Source organism: Schistocerca nitens, unplaced genomic scaffold (assembly GCF_023898315.1).
Source record: "Schistocerca nitens isolate TAMUIC-IGC-003100 unplaced genomic scaffold, iqSchNite1.1 HiC_scaffold_363, whole genome shotgun sequence".
NCBI lineage: Eukaryota > Metazoa > Arthropoda > Insecta > Orthoptera > Acrididae > Schistocerca > Schistocerca nitens.
In genome coordinates, this window is record NW_026045897.1 from 100,112 (window position 1) to 121,138 (window position 21,027).

Below are 21,027 nucleotides of genomic sequence, written 5' to 3' on the forward strand. Positions count from 1 at the left end.
AATTGCTTACCTTGGTCCAAAGAGGAGTCCAGTTTACGGGAACACACATTTTCAATAAATTGCCAGCTAGCATTAAAAAGTTTGTTTCAGAAACAGCACAGTTTAAACAAAGTTTGAAAGATTTTTAGGCAGGCAGCTCCTCTATAAATGAATATCTTAACAGGGACTGTTAGACCAGCTTAAGTAAAAATGTCTTAGATTTGGTTTTACAACAGTTAAGATTAGGTGTTGTGTGTGATAAATTTGTTAAAGTGCATAACTGTTTCATTCTGAGTGTATTAATTCTGTAAACGTTGGCAGTCCCAGTTTATCTGTTATGTATTCACATATCTTTAAAGTATCCTGGCATGTGATCAGGGAAGTGTTATATTCAGATGGTCTTTGTTTTTTATGTTGTACTTTGACATATTCCAATTTGGGTCTATAGAATGAGAACTGAATCTAATGTAGTAAAATACATCTGAGGTTGTTAAACATGGCTTCAGTTATCAGCATAGATGTGTAGCCGTTTCAGTTGCTAAGATGAGTACTTAAAGATACTAGTGATATTTATTATGGGTTTATTATGTTGATCATACCTGTGTACACCCAATTCAATTGATAAGCAACTCTTATGGCTATAATTTATATGTAAAATATTGCCAGGATAGAGCAATTGTCATATCCAATCACTCAATGAATGCTACTTTTATGTCAGGTCTTTCGTTCCACTGTTGAATCTTCGAATTGTGTGTAATGAACTGGCAAGAGCTACAGACAGTGTCATGATATACATCCAAGCATTTTAAATGCATGTTGAATCAGAGCTTGAAGATGATTCTCATTAGTTAAAAACCTTTGTTGAATTTGTATACCGTTACTTTAATATTTCCATTCCCCTCAAAACATTGGTAATACAAATCACAGTAAGGATTGTACACTAAATTAATTCCTCTGCAACAGGAACAACACCCCTTTAAACATACATCTGCAAGTCGTGGTTTCACCTTCTACAGTACTTCATTCCCGGTCTCACTCCCTTCCCAAGGACTGCACACTTTTCATGTCTTTACACATTACTGTTACATCAGTGTGCAAATTTTAGTCTTTGTATTTTATCCTTGCTACCTTCAGAATTTCCTAGTGTATAGTCCAGCCAACAGTGTCAAAAGCTTTCTCTATATCCTCTTGTAAGATTTTTCATAGGACCAATACTGCCTCATGTGTTGCTACTTTTTCCCAGGTCAGTTGGCACCTACCAGTTTGTCCACTATTCTTTACTTAATTTGTGTCAAACTACAACCATGACTTGCCACACTGATAGTTCTGTAATATTTCCAACTTTCAGTGCCTGGTTTTCGTGGAATAGGAATTATTACTTCCTTCTGAAACGTGAAGGTTTTTCACTTGTCTCTTATCTTGCATACCACATGAAATAGTTCGACTTGGCTGTCTGTCTGAAGGATCTCCACAAATGTGAGGGAATGTCTACTCCAGGTGCCTTGTTTGGGTGCAGGTCTTTCATCACCATGTGAAATTATTCTCTTAGTCTATCTCCCACCTAGTCTTCATCTGTCTCTTATAATATTGTACTCTAATTTCTCTTGTTATAGTAAACAGTTTAAGTAAGAGCCCGTATTTACTCTTTTGATGAATTTTATACACAATCTAATGTACCTTAGGTTAAAGGTAAGTTAAATAATCCCCATTCTTCCTGCTACAATAAAAATATTCAGAAAGAATATGTACAATCTGAATGCCTTGACACAGTGTATTTTTTGGAAAGTGGTCCATACATGAAGGTAGTTACCAGTCCTTTGTGCATTTAATAAAGTTTTTTCTGCTCTGTTCATATAACACTAAGGTTTTTGGTTAGTCTATCTCTACAATAGGATGCAGCTGGCTGAAATATCCAGAAAGGATATGGAAATAACTTAATCCAACAAAAGTGACTGCTTATGGCAACCTTTATACTTTTGGGGAACCCTGCCTCCTTTTCACGAGTTTGTAAATGACTTTTTTCTTAATCTTCCTTAATGTGGCACAAATCAACTCTTCCATCATAACAGTTACCAGCAACAACAGAGTGAAACTGAAATAAGGTTGTGATACATAGGTAACATGTGACTGATATTCCTTATGTGGATTGCTAGTGGTTGTAACAGAAGCCTCTTTAAGAAATTTAATAAATCTAAAAGGAAAACTTAGCAGCAGAGTGCAAAATCACATGACATTCAAGGCAAAGGTTTCTTAGTTGCATGTGAAACATACCTTGAAGAATATACTTTGCTCCTGCTGATCTAAACCACTTAAAGGGTTCAAAGTTGTACTGAAGTATCACCATTATGTAGTACTACTACTGAATGCAGCCTGTTTTGTCGGCTTTGGTGAATAATAGTCAGTAAAAACCTTTCTAATTTATATGAAGCTGGTATCTGTACAGATACCATTGATGATCTTGCAGCTCTCTAAGAATGAAATTATAATGAAATCCAGACCTTTAGCCGCTTACAGGTGTTGATAATTAGGTATATTCTGCACACAATTTCTGATCTGTTATTGCCACATTTCCGATGAAATGATAATATCTTACACACACACACACACACACAACTCAGGTCACCAAGCTACAGAATTATTATACAGAAACAAAAAATATAAATATCAATCTATTTTATTGGGCATTTACATATTATTACACCTTACTACAATCAATGTTAAAAATATTACATGAACATAAATCCATCTGCCACACAGCAAAAAATAAGCTTAAATGGATAATTCAAAATTTAACTTGACACAGAATAGCCTTAAAAATTGAAATTGTATCAAGTGTCATCAGTGAAGAACTAAACATTTTTAAGTGTTGACACATGAACTGCAATCCACCATAATGGGTTACAAATACTCAGTTTAAGAATATAAAACATTTCTCCAACCACAGTTTTACTTCACTTGGCTCATACTGGAAGGAAATCTTAGGTTTACCACCTGACAGTGGATCAATACTGTGGCTATGGCAATCTCTTCCACAATCACCAACTGAGGAACTGTTTATAGTTTGTACAGAAAATTTGAAAACTGTTTTTCGTATCAATCAGGACACTCATTTCTAAAGCACCTCCTTTAACTGTCTCAAAGATAGCTGAAACACTTATCTCTCTGCTTCTCCAGCAAATCAGCACACACACATGCTAACAATAGCTTGTAAAGGAAATACAAATTCAGGTGCACGATGGAATGACATCATACAGCCAATAATTTGGCTCTAGATACATTTATTGATAATTTCACTGGGACACACATACCAGGTCTAATGAATACTACATTTTACCCCACTGAAAAAAATTATATTCACACATATTGGACCTTGCAATGTACAAATAAAGCATTGTTTGACGAGACTAGATTGCAGAATCATGCTGACGAGTGGCACAAGGAATAAAGCAATCACATGATTTATTACAAACATGGTATAGGTGCCAATGGAGGAGTGAAACCATCACTTTTTTCTATCAGAGCTGTTAGCGAAGAGATCTTTTGAAGAAGTACAGGGATAGTTGTTATAGGCAACATACAAAACAACAACACATGATATGCCTTTATTTTTTTATAGCTGTAAAGAGTAATGTGGGTTATTTGATTTTCTTTTTCATTCAAGTTGAAAATGCGAGATCCATTCATGAAGCACTAGCCATTTTCAAGGATTGGAATCCCACCTACTGGGTTACTGATTTCTTATAGTCTGAGATAAACGCAACTGATCAAGCATTTCCTCAGACAAAAGTTTACTTGTGCCTTTTCAGTCAAACAGGTTTGAGGAAGATGGCTGAATAAATACCAAATGACATGAAGAGATTTCGGGGCATGTGGCAAGAAATTTCAGAATCACCAACAGAGAATTTACAGATCATACAGAAGAGATAGTGAGGCTTCTCAGAGAAACAAATATGCATCACCGTACGTTTAACAGCAGTGGCTATTGGTACATGAAAAGTGAGTGGAAGCTTATGAGGACAAGGGCAATTTTGATACCATTGACATTACAAGTGGAGTTGACGCCATGAACAAGATTGTAAACATTCTTTTTTCCTAAAATGGAACACAGATGGGACCTTCAATGGGGCTACTAGGGATATAAGAAATCAATTTCTTCCAAGCCTAACTAGAAAGTACTGTCTGCAGAATTCTGCCATCAAATCATAACAGACATGTTCCACTGTTTTTTCATGTTTTTTTTTTTTTTAAAAAAGCAAGTTTGTGAAACATGTCATGCAGTGATATGCACCAGGGAAAGTTGAATTAACTGCAAGATTAGTGAATGTGAAGTTGGACAATGTTTTGTATGGAGAGTACAGTGTTCAAAGACTAATTATGTTGTAAGCTTTGCTCTACCAAACTGCGCATGTGAAGATTTTGAGATATATAAATACCCATGCAAGCATTTCTGTGCAATCTTTCTTTTCTATCCAGAGTGGGGTTTTGATAAAATACCAGAAAGCTGCAGGAATAGCCCATTAATCTGTCTTCACAAGATGTACAGGTTTGGTTTCAAAAGCGTCTGCAGTAATTTCACATGAAGACAGTAGCAATGAGGACACAGTTGAGGAAACACATATAGAGCATCACACTGATACCTTAACCATTTCTTTGCAGCAATTTGAAGTGAAGGTGTTGTTCAAACAGGTTTATAATCTCACATACAACTGTATCAACAGTGAAACATTATGAAAAGTACTTGAATCACTCAGCAACTGTGTGCCAGATTTGCAGCAAACCCTGAAATTTGTGGTCCCCCACAGCTGTGCCATCAAATTCCCAACAATAATATTAAGTAAGATGCCATTACTTTTACAGGGCCTGGCATAAAGACCCCTCTCATTGTAATGTTCATATATTTGTGCCTTAATGGATAATTAACTACTAAGGAATAGATCACATGGAGGTCATAGCATTCCATTTGTAGGATCAAACAATAAGAGCTACCTAAAAAATACAAATAAGGGAGATCTTTATGCCAAGTTCTGTAAGCAAACTTTGTCACACATTTGAATTTTTAAGTAGCAGTAGTGAAAAATATTTCTCTGTGAAAGTTAATAAGGTAGTTATATTGACCGTGATTTGTATTTCCTTTACCCAAGCAACAATGTGTACTTTTCATTACAAGAAATTCTTGGATTGTTGAGAAACTGTTCAAAAATTACAATCAAGTTGCAAACATTTATGTGCCACAACAAATGGAGTTTGATACACACGTGAAATACTATATGGATTGTTTTCCTTCAGGAATACTATCAATCTTCCAAGATATCCTTGGAATATAACAGTCTTGATGCAATATGGTGTGAATTTTCCCATGGACTGAAGGCCAGAAATCCATCATAACTGAACCTAACAAATAAATTAACAACAAGTAATTGAGTTATGCAACATGAAGGCAACTGATACACATGTTTTCAAGGCACAATTCCAAAATTTAGTACTCACTTCTTTTGGTGCCCAATGACATTGCTCACCAGCTGCAATGCCCAGAACTACTTTACAACTGAATTTAATAAACATTACTGGTATTCCAGTAACAGTAATTGCTTCTGTGTGGTATCTGCAGTAACTCTGCAAAGTTATTAAGAACATTAGAACCAAGGTGGTAGATATCCAATATGTAGGTAACTGATACACATTAAGCTTCCAAAGCAAATAAAAAAAGTCAATACTTACTTCATTTGGTCCCAATGACATTGCTGATCAGATACCATATCAAGGAAACACCATACTCTTCTGTCAGAGTGATACTGGGCAATCTCATGTTCATTAACAGGGCAGTCTATCCTTTTCTCTGTTTCACGTGAATCACTAGACATGTATTGAAGCAAGTGAGAGCAAGTGCATTCTTACTTGGAAAAAGAAATGCAAAATCTTTCCTCCATCAGTCATACGACATCTCAATGCCACTAAGATATACCTTATTTATTTTTTCCACCTTTTCAATTCTTAACATTGTCCCATATTTGAATTAACCTAATTTAAAGTTAAAATCTTTTACTTCATATTTTAAAAAGTTTGCAAGTTCTACACTACCAACTAGTTTAATTCCTCAGAAAAATCTTTTCTCTGATGAACAACGAAAAATCAAGGATGGAATGTAACAATATTATGAAAGGGATAGTTGTTGCTGCTCACCAAATGGTGAAGATGCTGAGTCACAGAAAGGCACAACAAAAAGACTGTCGGACTTATCTTTCGGGCAACAAGGGCCTTTTCAAAAGCGCACGCGCACACTCGCTCACTCACAAACACACACACAAATGTAGCAACTATCCTTTTTATAATATTTTATCTATTGCTACTTCGAAATTCAAATGTGCAACAAAGTTTAAAAGCAGAGACCAACATAAAGACCTCATAGCATTCCATCTCGAAGATCAGAAATGACGGAGCTTATTTGTATTTTACATAGACAAAGAGCTATCTAAAATTCAAATAAACTGTCATTTCTTACCCTTCAAATGGGAAGTTATAATGTGTTTAAGACAGATCTTGTAAGGCTTTTGGCATCGTTCTTCGCTATTGTTTGGAAGTTGATGGCACTGCTAATGGGAGACCAGCAACTTCAGGATTTGCTAATTGCAAATCTTGCACACAGTTGCTCAGTGATTCAAGTACTTTTTGTAATGTTTCGCTGTTGCTGCAGTTGTATGTGAGATTATAAATCTGTTTACACAGCTCCCTTGCTTCAAACTGCTGCAAAGGAATATTCTGGGTTTGAGCAACACCATCTGTATTTGCTGCCTCGACAGCCTCCTCAACCTCGACAGCCTCCTCAACCTCGACAGCCTCCTCAGCTGCTTCAACTGCCTCCTCACCAGCTTCGTCACTACTACTGCCTTCACATGAAATTACTGAAGAGCCACTTCTAAAGCCCACCCCATACATTTCATCAAGACAGATTAATGGACTAGTCATAACTTTCTGGCATTTTATCAAAACCCCACTCTGGGTAAAAAATAAAGATTGCACAGAAATGCTTGCATGGGTATTTATATCTCCGAAAATCTTCATATGTGCAATCTGGTACATCAAAGTTTATAACATAATTACAGTTTTTGGACTTTGCACTCTCCACACAAAATGAACCATCCGATCTCCTACTCACTGATCTTGCAGTTAACTCAACTTTTGCCGATGCATATCTCTGCATGACATGTTTCACAAACTTGTTTGTTTTTTTATGCAAAAACAGTGGAACATCTTTGTTATAAGCTTTGATGGCAGAATTCTGCAGACAGTACTTTCTAATTAGGCTTGGAAGAAACTGGTTTATTATAACCTTAGTAACCCCAGTTAAAGTCCTGTCTGAATTGTGTTTGAGGAAAAAATGTTTTACAACCTTGTTCATGGCTTCAACTCCATTTGTAGTGTCAATAGTTGCAAATCTGCCCTTGTCCTCATACGCTTTCACCCATCTTTCACATACCGTTAGCCATTGCTGTTGAAAGTATGGCCATGCACGCTCGTTTCTCCGAGAAACCTCATGCGTTCGCAACTCTTCTACGCGATCTCTAAATTCTCTCTCTGTTGGTGATTCTGAAATTTCTTGCCACATATCCAGAAATGTCTTCATGTCATTTGGTACACGTAGATTATCCTTTTTTTTCAACCATCTTCCCCGTGCCTGTTTTCGATGGAAAAGGCACAAGTAAACTTTTGTCTGAGGGAATGCTTGCTCAATTGCATTTATCTCTGACTCCGAGAAATCAGTAACCCAATAGAGGGGATTCCAATCCTTTTTCCAGTCCTTGAAAATGTCTAGTGCTTCATGAATGGATCTTGCATTTTCAATCTGAATGAAAAAAAAACCGACAACCAAATAGCCCACATTACTCTTCACAGCTATAAAAAATAAAGGAATATCATATGTTGTTGTTTTGTATGTTGCATCTAACAAACAACTACCCCCATACTTCTTCAAAAGATCTCTCTGCAAACTGCTCTGATAGCAAAAAAGTAATGGTTTCACTTCTCCATTGGCTCCCGTACAATGTCTATAATAAATCATGTGATTGCTCGAGTCTTTGTGCCACTCATCAACCTGATTCTGCAGTCTAGTCTCGTCAAACAATACTTTATTTGTACCATAAAGGGTCTGATAAATGTGACTGTAAATAGTTTTCTCTGTGGGGTAAAAGGTAGTATTCATTTGACCTGGTATGTGTGTCCCAGTGAAATTGATTTCAACAAATCTGTCTAGAGCCAACTTAATGACTTTGAGAGATGTCATGCCACTGAGTACTAAGTTTTTGATTTCCTTTACAAGTGAAGGATGTATGTACCCACTTGCTTCAACACTTTCAGTAGCATGTGTGTGTGTACTTGCTGGGGAAGCAGTCAAATAATAACGTAGATAGCTCTTAGGCGGGCATGGTAATGCCAAATCTTTCTGTAGACTTGCAAGAACCTGTAAGACAAAAAATGTATCAATTATTTAATTAAGAGCATTAAAAACAATAGATTTTAAAGTATACCGTCAACTGATCATGTAAAATTTTCTCCAAGCAGAACCCAAACTGGATACTTACTTTTGCCTTGGCATCCCTGTGTTCAGTTGCTGAGTGCATACTGTAATCAGGATACACCCTTATACACTTCATGTTTAAAATTGCTGGGCAGTTGGATTTTCTAGTATCCATGATCCTCAATCTCTTACGAGGAGTCACATGGTCTTCCTAAAGAGGGTAAAGAACTACTATAAAATTTATTTAATAAACTTTCCCTGTAACGAACTTGTTTTATGGAAAGTAAGTATATCTTAGCACAGCATGATATTACCAAGTGCTCAGGTACACTAGACTCTTTACTTTTATAGTATTTTGGCCCCAAAACACAGTGCCTCGACCACACACTCTCCACTGCGAATGCACAACCAAAAAAGGGGATAGGGACATGTCCCTGCATTTGCTTGAAGAAATGCTTTGTTTTACCTGGAACAGTTAATATATTTCTCACAGACAAAAAAACATTGTTATTCCAAAATTGTTAAGGCTTTCGTGGCCACTTGTTGACAAACTGCCTATTGGCTTCTGTCTCGGGTTCTTCGGCCGACGTTCATCTAATGATTTTTCTGACGTTCACCACCGGCAATGGAGGGTGAAGCTTTGACAATGCCAGCCACTCGTGCTGGCGAAACGTCAGAAAAATCATTAGATGAACGTCAGCCGAAGAACCCGAGACAGAAGCCAATAGGCAGTTTGTCAACATTGTTATTGTTAAATAATTCACATATGTTATTGTTAATTAACTAAATACAATGTGAGAAAACATTTCATTCATTTGACAGGTATTGTCAAAGTTCTGAACTGATAGAAGCAGATTGTCTATCTACTTTACATAGTACTGGAGCAAAATTTTACAGGATGTCACACCTATTGTATCTAGCAAAGAAATGGAACTGTCTGCCATGTGCAATGAGGATACCATACTGATTTCGGGCAACTGAAGTGCTTTATTGTGGTTCCAATAAATGTGGAATTAATATTCTTTGTAAACAAAGGAGATGTGAAGAACACTTATGTAGAAAAATGTAATTACTATAAATGTGGAATAACAAAAAATAAACTTAACTAGGAAGACAATAAAGCTAAACACGCCTGTCAATAGGTTCAATGAGCTGACTACTGTTTTACATATCAACACCACAATTATCGAAAACCATAGAAACCATTTCAACATGAACACAGCAGTATAGATTCATTAAAATTATTTGTTAGTTGGCATCTGTCACTTGTTGCTAAAGTGTTGGCACACCGGCTGCTGCTGTATTATAGGCAACAAACAGAGCAGGTCACTCAGCAAGTGCTGTTCAATTTAATTTTCATGTTAAAAAAAGTAGGTTTAGCTCAGTAGAGGCAGAGCACAGGTTGGGATTACGAAAGGATGGGAGACGTATACATTTAACTCTGGGCAGTGTTGGAAGTGGCCATTATGAAATAACATGAATATGACATGCTCTGCTGACAACTGGTTTTGGAGTGACCAATGGCATAACTGTGGCAGATACGACATTTTATAGCCCAGAATTTAAACTCATTTGATAACCTAACCATAACATGATGTGCAATATATCCTAGAAAATGGCTGTCAGCATTCTACAGAAGAACTGTTAATCGTACTTTGTTCACAACAATTAATACACTGACCACGGACAGTCGCAGCAGAGCCTCACACCTAATGCTGTTGCCTGGCCTGGCTTGATGGTGAAACATCCAACACTAAGCATGTGGCAGGAAACTAGCTGAAGCTATTCTCTATAAGCAAACTCAAGACAAAAAAAAAATTGTATTGCAATGCTAAAAGCAAACTAATTTCTTCCTTTCATTAATTATGGCACCTGAAACTGTCCTCACACAAGCTGCATGGACTGCCAAATTACCAACTAATGAGCAGTCCTGGTTTGTATTCAGTTACAGGTTATAGGTGACAAGCTGATTTCAAATGAAATAATGATATGAATAAGAAATATAAGGAATTAAAAAGTAAATACAATGTCGAAAATGACACAGCAGAGTGTTAGAAATAAAACTGCATCCAAACCTATTAACTAAATAAAAATAATGAAGTAATTTTGATAATATTTTGGTATAAAAAATATGAAAGAATCTGTCAAGACTCAAATCCACAACTTTATATGGATCAGGAATGTTTCTTATCCGTTGCACTATGCCACCACTCTACATTACACTAATGTAAGATTATTTGGTCCCAACGATCATGTGCTACCTTCAACCACATCAGCCTTTCACATTATGTTACGTATTATAAGGATACGTAGTTATGCCTACTGTCTGAAAATGTTGTTTAAGGCCAATCTTGTTGAAGGCAGCAAATGATTGCATGGCATTCAAACACATCAAGAAAGGAAGTCAGACAAGAAAATGGAAGTGGATTGATCAGCTGTTGTGGCAGTCAGGAAATGGCGAACAGAGATAGTTTGGACCTGACGCATTCAGCACTCTGGAGGAAACCAGCTCCGACAGGAATTGTCAAGCAACTAATAATTTTAATCAGCCTATTATCAAATGCAAGTGTGTAAAAATTACTGAGTGTATGGCTGTGAAAATGGATAAATGACAAACAAGTCAACACAGAGGAAAATAATTAATACAATTCTGCCTTGCATATCACAACTATTAACAATAACAAAAACAGTCAATTCCATCAATTTTTAGTGCAGCTTAGAAATAAATGTCCATTTAAAGTAGCCTATATATACTATCCCTAATTCCAGCAAACTAAGTTCTTCCTTCAAGTACACATATATGAACTAAAATGGTAAACCACAGAAAGTAATTAATGCAGCAGTTCACTTACTTTTCATAACATCTGAAGAAGGCTCTTTAAAACGACTACTTCTCACGCAGTATGAAAACCCCACAGTTTTCAGCTGATCGAGAAGTGTTTCCACCTGAGAATAAAGTGACCAGTACCATAAACTGAGGGTAACTACACTTAAGGTTAACTGGGAAACGTGAATGAAGAGGGAAATTTTAGGCTTTACAAAATTCAGTTATTTAATGTACACAGCCTTTCATCACATCTGATGTTTTTGACAGCTAAAGTAAGTAAGTGTTATGTTATTAATCATGGATGAGTTAACAAAATTGGGAGTTCATTTGTTTGCTCTTTTGCTTTTATTCCATTGTCATTCACTGACCACAAATTATGTTACTGTTGACTTCAGTTAAAATTGTGATCATAAAATGTTCTTTCAGTTGTGATTATGATGATGAAAAATATTTTCCAAGTGCACATGAAGTTTAATGACCTAGTTTTAGGGTTAACTGATCAGTGCTTCAGTTAACCTCATTTCAAGCACGCCTTGCCTTATGTCAACAAAAGCTTTATTAAGCATAATAATTACGCATACTATGAATTCCAGGTTGTATATACTAAGAATAAGACAATCACCAATCAAAACTATCCAGTACAACTGATGAAAGTTGAAACTGGTTAATACATCCATGAAAAAGTTTTTGTAAAAATTACAAAATGATTTCTCTCCTACAACTGAAAAATATCAGTTTTCGGCTGTCAAACTCTTAACAAAAGTGGAAGAAAGACCTCTGACTACATTACTTCAATACAACATCCATTAAGCTTAATCACAAAATCTGCAAGCATCTTGGCACATTAATTTGCAAAGGGATTGAAATCTGTGACAGAGACCTGGGAAAGAGCATGATACGACGAATTGCTCACAGAATTCATGAAACTTTCATTACGTACATGAGACACTCCCCTCAAGGACCACAACTTATGATTCTGCATAATCATCATATGAAAAAAAACCAGCATAATTTTGCATACTCTGCCACATCATACAAGCCATAAGCTATGACTTCTTGTCTTGAAGTCTTACTTAAGTTATTGTATGATACAGGAAATTATCTAATGACAAATAGAGCAAAATCAATCACGATCTGGGCTGGTTAGCCAGAATTCCTCCTTATCACCAACAGAAATAATACAGCACTTTTAAGGCTTATTTGACTGATACACTCCAAACTTAAAAATAATTTGCCATCTATTTCTACTATTGGTATTCCTGACAAGGTTATAGATGCAGACCTCAACATTTCTCCTCCTCGAGAAGTCAACACTATCCAGTAGAAGAACTGAGATAATATCTCCAGAAGACATTTTGCCTCATCCCAAGTCCTATGTTGTGAGACAAAAAACTAAGAAAAATAAATAAATGACTTAATAACTCACTCTCATCGTCATTATCTCCAGTAAAAGCCAGATCAATAGAAGAAATTAAAATAAAATCTAGCAGGGCAATAAGAAGAGTGTAGATGTGAAAGAACACCTGTAAGAGAAGTTTAACTTTGAGGGCTTCAAAGTGTCATAACGTTCTATACCCTATGAGGACCCATATTCACCAACGAGTATTTCTAAAGACCAAAACAGCTTACATTATCATCAAAATTTCAGTGTGGTGCTGAGAAAATTTTAGATCCTGACAGACTTTATCTACCAATATAATCCAGGAATCCCAATAGAGTTCCAACATTATCCACACATACTTAAGCAGCCACCTAAGCAGTGGTAATAATTGAAACATCGTAACATGTATTAATTAAGTGGACAGTTATTACTGAGCAATGGTATCCTGAACAAAAAGCTCTCACTCAGCATCCATCAACAATACACCTTTGCTCAGAATTCAGTAGGGAGGACAAACGTGGTCATGTTGCAACATTTGCATAAAGTGGCATTCATTACAGTGCTATTGATGAAAAAAGTTGTTTCATAGTTGATGTCACTGACCTTGCTGAAACTTTGGTGGGAAACTAAGGATCTTACAGTCATTTGAATTACAGAGCTCCATATCCCTGCATAGACAGTTTTCTAGCTAATCTCTGAATTCAGTACCTCAATGAAATTCAGCTCAGTGCCAGCACAAAGAAAACAGCAGTAATGGATTTGTGCAATTATGCACTGGAGCTGATAGTGCAATTAGAAAGAACTACGTAAAATTCCTGGGAAAATGCAGGATACATTTATGTGGAATACAGAGCCCACGCTCTGGCAATGACATTAGCTGCAAATATACTGCTTTTTATTTTCCTTTTGCGTGATTGATCCCAGGCCCTGAGTCCCATTTTCATGTGTGTGTCTTCTAAATTATGCCATTTACTCGAGACGACGTTTGCGCTTGAGCTGCTGCAATGTTCAGTTTCTCTTACTGTAATACATAGATGACGAACTCACAAACGGCGAATTTTGAAACAAAGTTGCCATTAACTTCCTAAACACCGATCATTAATTACAATATTCCACGTGTATATGTTACAGTAAAGGTAATGTAACAATGCAGCACCTCACAACGAAAACAAAGAAAAAATTGCATAATACATAAACTCACTTAAAAATTGGAATCAGATCGCGGAAAGCGACATATAAAATTTATTAAAGTGAAATCTTAACTGGCAGCAGAAAAAAAGTTATTTTCTAAGGCGCATATTTTTGCCAGCCAATTCTAACATAAAATTATTATTACCTCCTCCAATGAATTACAACAGCCTGAAATCAGGCCATCCTCCGAAACTCTGAAATCTTTCAGAGCGTCACGAAAGATGTTTTCATACACCTGAGACATTTTGCTCGATAGCGAAAACACAACCACTCAAGATACACGGTCAGTATGACAGTGCAGAACAAAGCAGACGCTTTTCCCGCTAACTCGATTCGACCACAGATCTCGATCAGTCGACAAGTGTGCAGCGAGTTTGCGTATACGTCATTTTGACGTCACTTCCGAGTGGTTTTGGACCACAATGATGTGTCTGTTAGGCTTCCCATGCGGAAGCCCTTCCAGTCGTCACTAACATATGACTATCCACAAGTCGAAACATGTTGACGTCTGATGCACAGCGTTCCAGTATATTAGTGACAATTGTTTTTTAATGCTGTAAGTAAACAACAGTTCGTGCTGTGGTTATTAAATCTTTGTTATAAGACTTCAGTTCGATTCTACATTTCTCCTGCAATAATTATTGACAAACAGGAACGTTAATTTTCTGGACAAAAATGCAGTATCGCCTATTAACAGCTAATTAAATGAAACAGTTCGAAAGAAACAATATAATAAAATAAATTATGTTCCATGCATGAGCCATAAAGGCTATATCGGGACAATTTCTTAGTATATCCTAATGCGTGGGCTTAATTATCACCATTATTAAAAAGACAAATCAGTCTGAAGTTAATAATTCAGATAATAGAATTAAATCTACCTCAGCAATAAACAATACGAAACTTGGAGCTCAGGTAAGAAATGCGAGGACTACTTGGTTAAAGAAAACAGCCAAACAATATATAATAGTAATCAAAGTAGTTAATAATCACATTATTCATTTGATGATCCGAAGCGATTCTGCTGGTTTGTTGGTTGGTTTGGGGGTTGAGACAAAATGCGAGGTTATCGGTCCCATTGGATTAGGGAAGGAGAGGAAAGGAAATCGGCCGTACCCTTTCCAAGGACCCATTCTGGCATTTACCTGGCGCGGTTTAGGGAAGTTACGGAAAATCTAAATCACTATGGCCACACGCGGGTTTGAATCGCCGTCCTCCCAAATTCGAGTCCAGTTTGTTAACCACTGTTCCGCCTCACTCAGTAACGATTCTGCGTTGATTAAGGTACTTCCGATCATTCGAAACTGGTTTTGGAGCTACGAAAAATAAATGAACCAGACATTAGAAAAATGTGCAACAAATGATGTATCAACAAGGAAAATATAAACCTATTTTACTGTAGGCTTAAAGAAGTAAATTGGCCAGTGGATCATTGTATTACAAGTTCTAAAAATTATAACGCATTTCTCGACAAGTTTTTAGGATTTTTTTGACGAAATGTTATCCCCTACAGTCTGCAATAAAAATCACTAGTACAGTAGGATGGATAACTGCTGGTATAAAAGTGGCAAGTGCCAGAAAAAGACACTCACATAATGAACTAAAGAGTAATACAGATTTAGATTTTGGTAAACGACGTAAAAAGATATAATAAAACTGTATTTAGAAAGATGCTAAAGGCAGCAAAAGAAAAGGCACACAAAAATGTATTATGAGCCACATAAGTAAATCAATGGCAGTATGGTTTCAATCAGTATTGTACTCTCCCTTAAGAATAAAATTTCGTATGCTTGAACTGAAATATGCACTAGTGTAATAAAAACACAATACCAGGACCCCTATCTGAAACAATAAACCAGTCATTTGAAGAAGATACACTGTTGTTGTTGTTGTGGTCTTCAGTCCAGAGACTAGTTTGATGCATCTCTCCATGCTACTCTATCCTGTGCAAGCTTCTTCATCTCCCAGTACCTGTTGTTGTTGTTGTTTTGTGGTCTTCAGTCCTGAGACTGGTTTGATGCAGCTCTCCATGCTACTCTAGCCTGTGCAAGCTTTTTCATCTCCCAGTACCTACTGCAACATACATCCTTCTGAATCTGCTTAGTGTATTCATCTCTTGGTCTCCCTCTACGATTTTTACTCTCCACGCTGCCCTCCAATACTAAATTTGTGATCCCTTGATTCCTCAGGACATGTCCTACCAACCGATCCCTTCTTCTAGTCAAGTTGTGCCACAAACGTCTCTTCTCCCCAATCCTATTCAATACCTCCTCATTAGTTACGTGATCTACCCATCTAATCTTCAGCATTCTTCTGTAGCACCACATTTCGAAAGCTTCTATTCTCTTCTTGTCCAAACTATATATTGTCCATGTTTCACTTCCATACATGGCTACACTCCATACAAATACTTTCGGAAATGACTTCCTGACACTTAAATCTATACTCGATGTTAACAAATTTCTCTTCTTCAGAAACGCTTTCCTTGCCATTGCCAGTCTACATTTTATATCCTCTCTACTTCGACCATCATCAGTTATTTTGCTCCCCAAATAGCAAAACTCCTTTACTACTTTAAGTGTCTCATTTCCTAATCTAATTCCCTCAGCATCACCCGACTTAATTAGACTACATTCCATTATCCTCGTTTTGCTTTTGTTGATGTTCATCTTATATCCTCCTTTCAAGACACTGTCCATTCCATTCAACTGTTCTTCCAAGTCCTTTGCTGTCTCTGACAGGATTACAATGTCATCGGCGAACCTCAAAGTTTTTATTTCTTCTCCATGAATTTTAATACCTACTCCGAATTTTTCTTTTGTTTCCTTTATTGCTTGCTCAATATACAGATTGAACAACATCGGGGAGAGGCTACAACCCTGTCTTGCTCCCTTCCCAACCACTGCTTCCCTTTCATGTCCCTCGACTCTTATAACTGCCATCTGGTTTCTGTACAAATTGTAAATAGCCTTTCGCTCCCTTTATTTTACCCCTGCCACCTTTAGAATTTGAAAGAGAGTATTCCAGTCAACATTGTCAAAAGCTTTCTCTAAGTCTACAAATGCTAGAAACGTAGGTTTGCCTTTCCTTAATCTTTCTTCTAAGATAAGTCGTAAGGTCAGTATTGCCTCACGTGTTCCAGTGTTTCTACAGAATCCAAACTGATCTTCCCCGAGGTTGGCTTCTACTAGTTTTTCCATTCGTCTGTAAAGAATTTGTGTTAGTATTTTGCAGCTGTGACTTATTAAACTGATAGTTCGGTAATTTTCACATCTGTCAACACCTGCTTTCTTTGGGATTGGAATTATTATATTCTTCTTGAAGTCTGAGGGTATTTCGCTGTTTCATACATCTTGCTCACCAGATGGTAGAGTTTTGTCAGGACTGGCTCTTCCAAGGCCGTCAGTAGTTCCAATGGAATGTTGTCTACTCCGGGGGCCTTGTTTCGACTCAGGTCTTTCAGTGCTCTGTCAAACTCTTCACACAATATCATATCTCCCATTTCATCTTCATCTACATCCTCTTCCATTTCCATAATATTGTCCTCAATTACATCTCCCTTGTATAGACCCTCTATATACTCCTTCCACCTTTCTGCTTTCCCTTCTTTGCTTAGAACTGGGTTTCCTTCTGAGCTCTTGATATTCATACAAGTCGTTCTCTTATCTCCAACGGTCTCTTTAATTTTCCTGTAGGCAGTATCTATCTTACCCCTAGTGAGATAGGCCTCTACATCCTTACATTTGTCCTCTAGCCATCCCTGCTTAGCCATTTTGCACTTCCTGTCGCTCTTATTTTTGAGACGTTTGTATTCCTTTTTGCCTGCTTCATTTACTGCATTTTTATATTTTCTCCTTTCATCAATTAAATTCAATATTTCTTCTGTTACCCAAGGATTTCTACTAGCCCTCGTCTTTTTACCTACTTGATCCTCTGCTGCCTTCGCTACTTCATCCCTCAAAGCTACCCATTCTTCTTCTACTGTAGTTCTTTCCCCCATTCCTGTCTCCCAGTACCTACTGGAACCTATATCCTTCTGAATCTGTTTAGTGTATTCATCTTTTGGTCTCCCTCTACGATTTTTACCATCCACGCTGCCCTCCAGTACTAAACTGGTGATCCCCTGATGCTTCAGAATATGCCCCACCAACCGATCCCTTCTTCTAGTCAAGTTGTGCCACAAATTTTCCTCTCTTCAATTTTGTTGAACAGCTCCTCATCAGTTTTGTGATCTACCCATTTAATCTTCAGCATTCTTCTGTAGCACCACATTTCGAAAGCTTCTATTCTCTTCTTGTCTAAACTATTTATCGTTCATGTTTCACTTCCATACATGGCTACACTCCACAACCCTGTCTCACTTTCAGAAACGATTACCTGACACTTAAATCTATACTCGATGTTAACAAATTTCTCTTCTTCAGAAATGCTTCCCTTGCCATTGCCAGTCTACATTTTATATCCTCTCCACTTCAACCATCATCAGTTATTTTGCTCCCCAAATAGCAAAACTCCTTTACTACTAATTTCCTAATCTAATTCCCGCAGCATCACCCGATTTAATACGACTATGTTCCATTATTCTCGTTTGGCTTTTGTTGATGTTCATCTTATATCCTCCTTTCAAGACACTATCCATTCTGTTCAACTGCTCTTCCAGGTCCTATGCTGTCTCTGAAAGAATTACAATGTCAATGGCGAACCTCAAAGTTTTTTATTCTTCTCCATGGATTTTAATTCCAGCTCCGAATTTTTCTTTTGTTTCCTTTACTGCTTGCTCAATATACAGAATCAACAACCCTGTCTCACTCTCTTCCCAACCACTGCTTCTCTTTAATGTCCCTTGAATCTTATAACTGCCATCTGCTTTCTGTACAAATTGTAAATAGCCTTTCGCTCCCTGTATTTTACCCCTGCCACCTTCAAAATTTGAAAGAGAGTCAACATTGTCAAAAGCTTTCTCTAAGTCTATAAATGCTAGAAATGTAGATTTACCTTTCCTTAATCTATTTTCTAAGATAAGTTGTAGGGTCAGTTTTGCATCACGTTTTCCAACATTTCTACGGAATCCAAACTGATCTTCCCTGAGGTCAGCTTCTACCAGTTTTTCCATTCATCTGTAAGGAATTCATGTTAGTATTTTGCAGCCATGGCGTATGAAACGGTAATTTTCACATCTGTCAACACCCACTTTCTTTGGGATTGTAATTATTATATTCTTCTTGAAGTCTGAGGGTATTTCGCCTGTCTCATACATCTTGCTCACTAGATAGTAGAGTTTTATTAGGCCTGGCTCTCCCTAGGCTGTCAGTAGTTCTAATGGAATGTTGTCTATTTCCGGGGCCTTATTTCGACTTAGGTCTTTCAGTGCTCTGTCAAACTCTTCACGCAGTATCATATCTCCTATTTCATCTTCATCTACATTCTCTTCCATTTCTATAATACTGTCCTCAAGAACATCGCCCTTGTATAGAACCTCTATATAGTCCTTCCACCTTTCTGCTGTCCCTTCGTTGCTTCGAACTGGGTTTCCATCTGAGCTCTTGATGTTCATGCAAGTGGTTCTCTTTTTTTTCCAAAGGTCTCATTAATTTTCCTGTAGGCAGTATCTATGTTACCTCTAGTGAGATAAGCTTCTACATCCTTACATTTGTCCTCTAGCCATGCCTGATTAGCCATTTTGCACTTCCTGTCGATCTCATTTTTGAGACGTTTGTATTCCTTTTTGCCTGCTTCATTTACTGCATTTTTATTTTTTCTCCTTTCATCAATTAAATTCAATATCTCTTCTGTTACCCAAGGATTTCTATTAGAACTGGTCTTTTTACCTACTTGATACAATGCTATTTTCACTATTTCTTCTCTCAAAGCTACCCATTCTTGTCAATCGTTCCCTAATGCTCTCCCTGAAGTTCACTAGAACCCCTGGTTCTTTCAGTTTATCCAGGTCCTATCTCCTCAAATTCCCACCTTTTTTCAGTTTCTTCAGTTTTAATCTACAGTTCATAACCAATAGATTGTGGTCAGAATCCACATCTGTCACTGGAAATGTACTACAATTTAAAACCGGGTTCCTGAATCTCTGTCTTACCATTATAAAGGGGCCAAATATCTCACGAAATAAGCATCAAACGAAAAAACTACAAAGAACGGAACTCGTCTAGCTTGATGGCGCTACGGTCGGCCCACTAGATGGCACTGCCATAGGTCAACCGGATATCTACTGCGTTTTTTAAAAATAGGAACCCCCATTTTTATTACATATTCGTGTAGTACGTAAAGAAATGTGAATGTTTTAGTTGGACCACTTTTATCGCCTTGTGATAGCTGGCGCTGTAATGGTCACAAATGTATAAGTACGTGGTATCACGTAACATTCCGCCAGTGCGGATGGTATTTGCTTCGTGATACATTACTCGTGTTAAAATGGACCATTTACCAATTGCGGAAATGTCGATGTCGTGTTGATGTATGGCTATTGTGATCAAAATCCCCAACAGGTGCGTGCTATGTATGCTGCTCGGTATCCTGGACGACATCATCCAAGTGTCCGGACCGTTCGGCGGATAGTTACGTTATTTAAGGAAACAGAAAGTGTTCATCCACATGTGAAACGTCAACCATGACCTGCAATAAATGATGATGCCCAAGTAGGTGTTTTAGCTGCTGTCGCGGCTAATCCGCACGTCAGTAGCAGACAAATTGCGCGAGAATCGGGAATCTGAAAAATGTCGGTGTTGAGAATGCTATAGCAACATCGATTGCACCCGTAGCATATTTCTATGCACTAGGAATTGCATGGCGACGACTTTAAACGTAGTGCACAGTTCTGCCACTGGGCACAAGAGAAATTACGGGACGATGATAGATTTTTTGCACGCATTCTATTTAACGACGAAGTGTCATTCACCAACAGCAGTAACGTAAACCGGCATAATATGCACCATTGGGCAACGGAAAATCCACGATGGCTGCGACAAGTGGAACATCAGCGACGTTTGCGGGTTAATGTGTGGTGCGGCATTATGGGAGGAAGGATAATTGGCCCCCATTTTATCGATGTCAGTCTAAATGGTGCAATGTATGCTGATTTCCTACGTAATGTTCTACCGATGTTACTACAATATGTTTCACTGC

At 37.4% G+C, this 21,027-nt stretch overlaps 1 protein-coding gene and 1 long non-coding RNA gene across 3 annotated transcripts; both read right to left on the minus strand.

Annotated features, from left to right (window-relative positions):
* Nucleotides 1-2,664: 2,664 nt before the first annotated feature.
* Nucleotides 2,665-6,059, minus strand: LOC126228332 (uncharacterized). Its single transcript, XR_007544129.1, has 3 exons — nucleotides 5,698-6,059; nucleotides 5,467-5,592; nucleotides 2,665-5,370 (listed from the first exon to the last, which is right to left on the minus strand). It is a non-coding gene; the product is annotated as an uncharacterized LOC126228332 (long non-coding RNA).
* An 865-nt stretch (nucleotides 6,060-6,924) lies between these two features.
* Nucleotides 6,925-14,186, minus strand: LOC126228337 (uncharacterized). Of its 2 annotated transcripts, XM_049942288.1 has the most exons (5): nucleotides 14,036-14,186; nucleotides 11,344-11,437; nucleotides 8,806-8,957; nucleotides 8,556-8,702; nucleotides 6,925-8,434 (listed from the first exon to the last, which is right to left on the minus strand). In XM_049942288.1, the coding sequence occupies exons 1-5, from the start codon at nucleotides 14,132-14,134 to the stop codon at nucleotides 6,935-6,937; spliced, it is 1,992 nt and encodes a 663-aa protein (XP_049798245.1). In that variant the 5' UTR covers nucleotides 14,135-14,186; the 3' UTR covers nucleotides 6,925-6,934. The 2 variants fall into 2 exon arrangements, with proteins under 2 accessions (XP_049798245.1, XP_049798246.1); XM_049942289.1 differs by lacking the exon at nucleotides 11,344-11,437 and having other exon boundaries at nucleotides 14,036-14,166.
* Between the last annotated feature and the right edge of the window lie 6,841 nt (nucleotides 14,187-21,027).

Excerpts from the sequence above, each read along its gene's own strand:
- LOC126228337 (XM_049942288.1), bottom strand. The coding sequence starts at position 14,134 with ATGTCTCAGGTGTATGAAAACATCTTTCGTGACGCTCTGAAAGATTTC. Across the intron at positions 8,958-11,343 it reads TTCTTCAGATGTTATGAAAA|GTAAAACAAAGCATTTCTTC; the intron begins GTAAGTGAACTG and ends TAACTGTTCCAG. Across the intron at positions 8,435-8,555 it reads ACAGGGATGCCAAGGCAAAA|GTTCTTGCAAGTCTACAGAA; the intron begins GTAAGTATCCAG and ends TTTGTCTTACAG.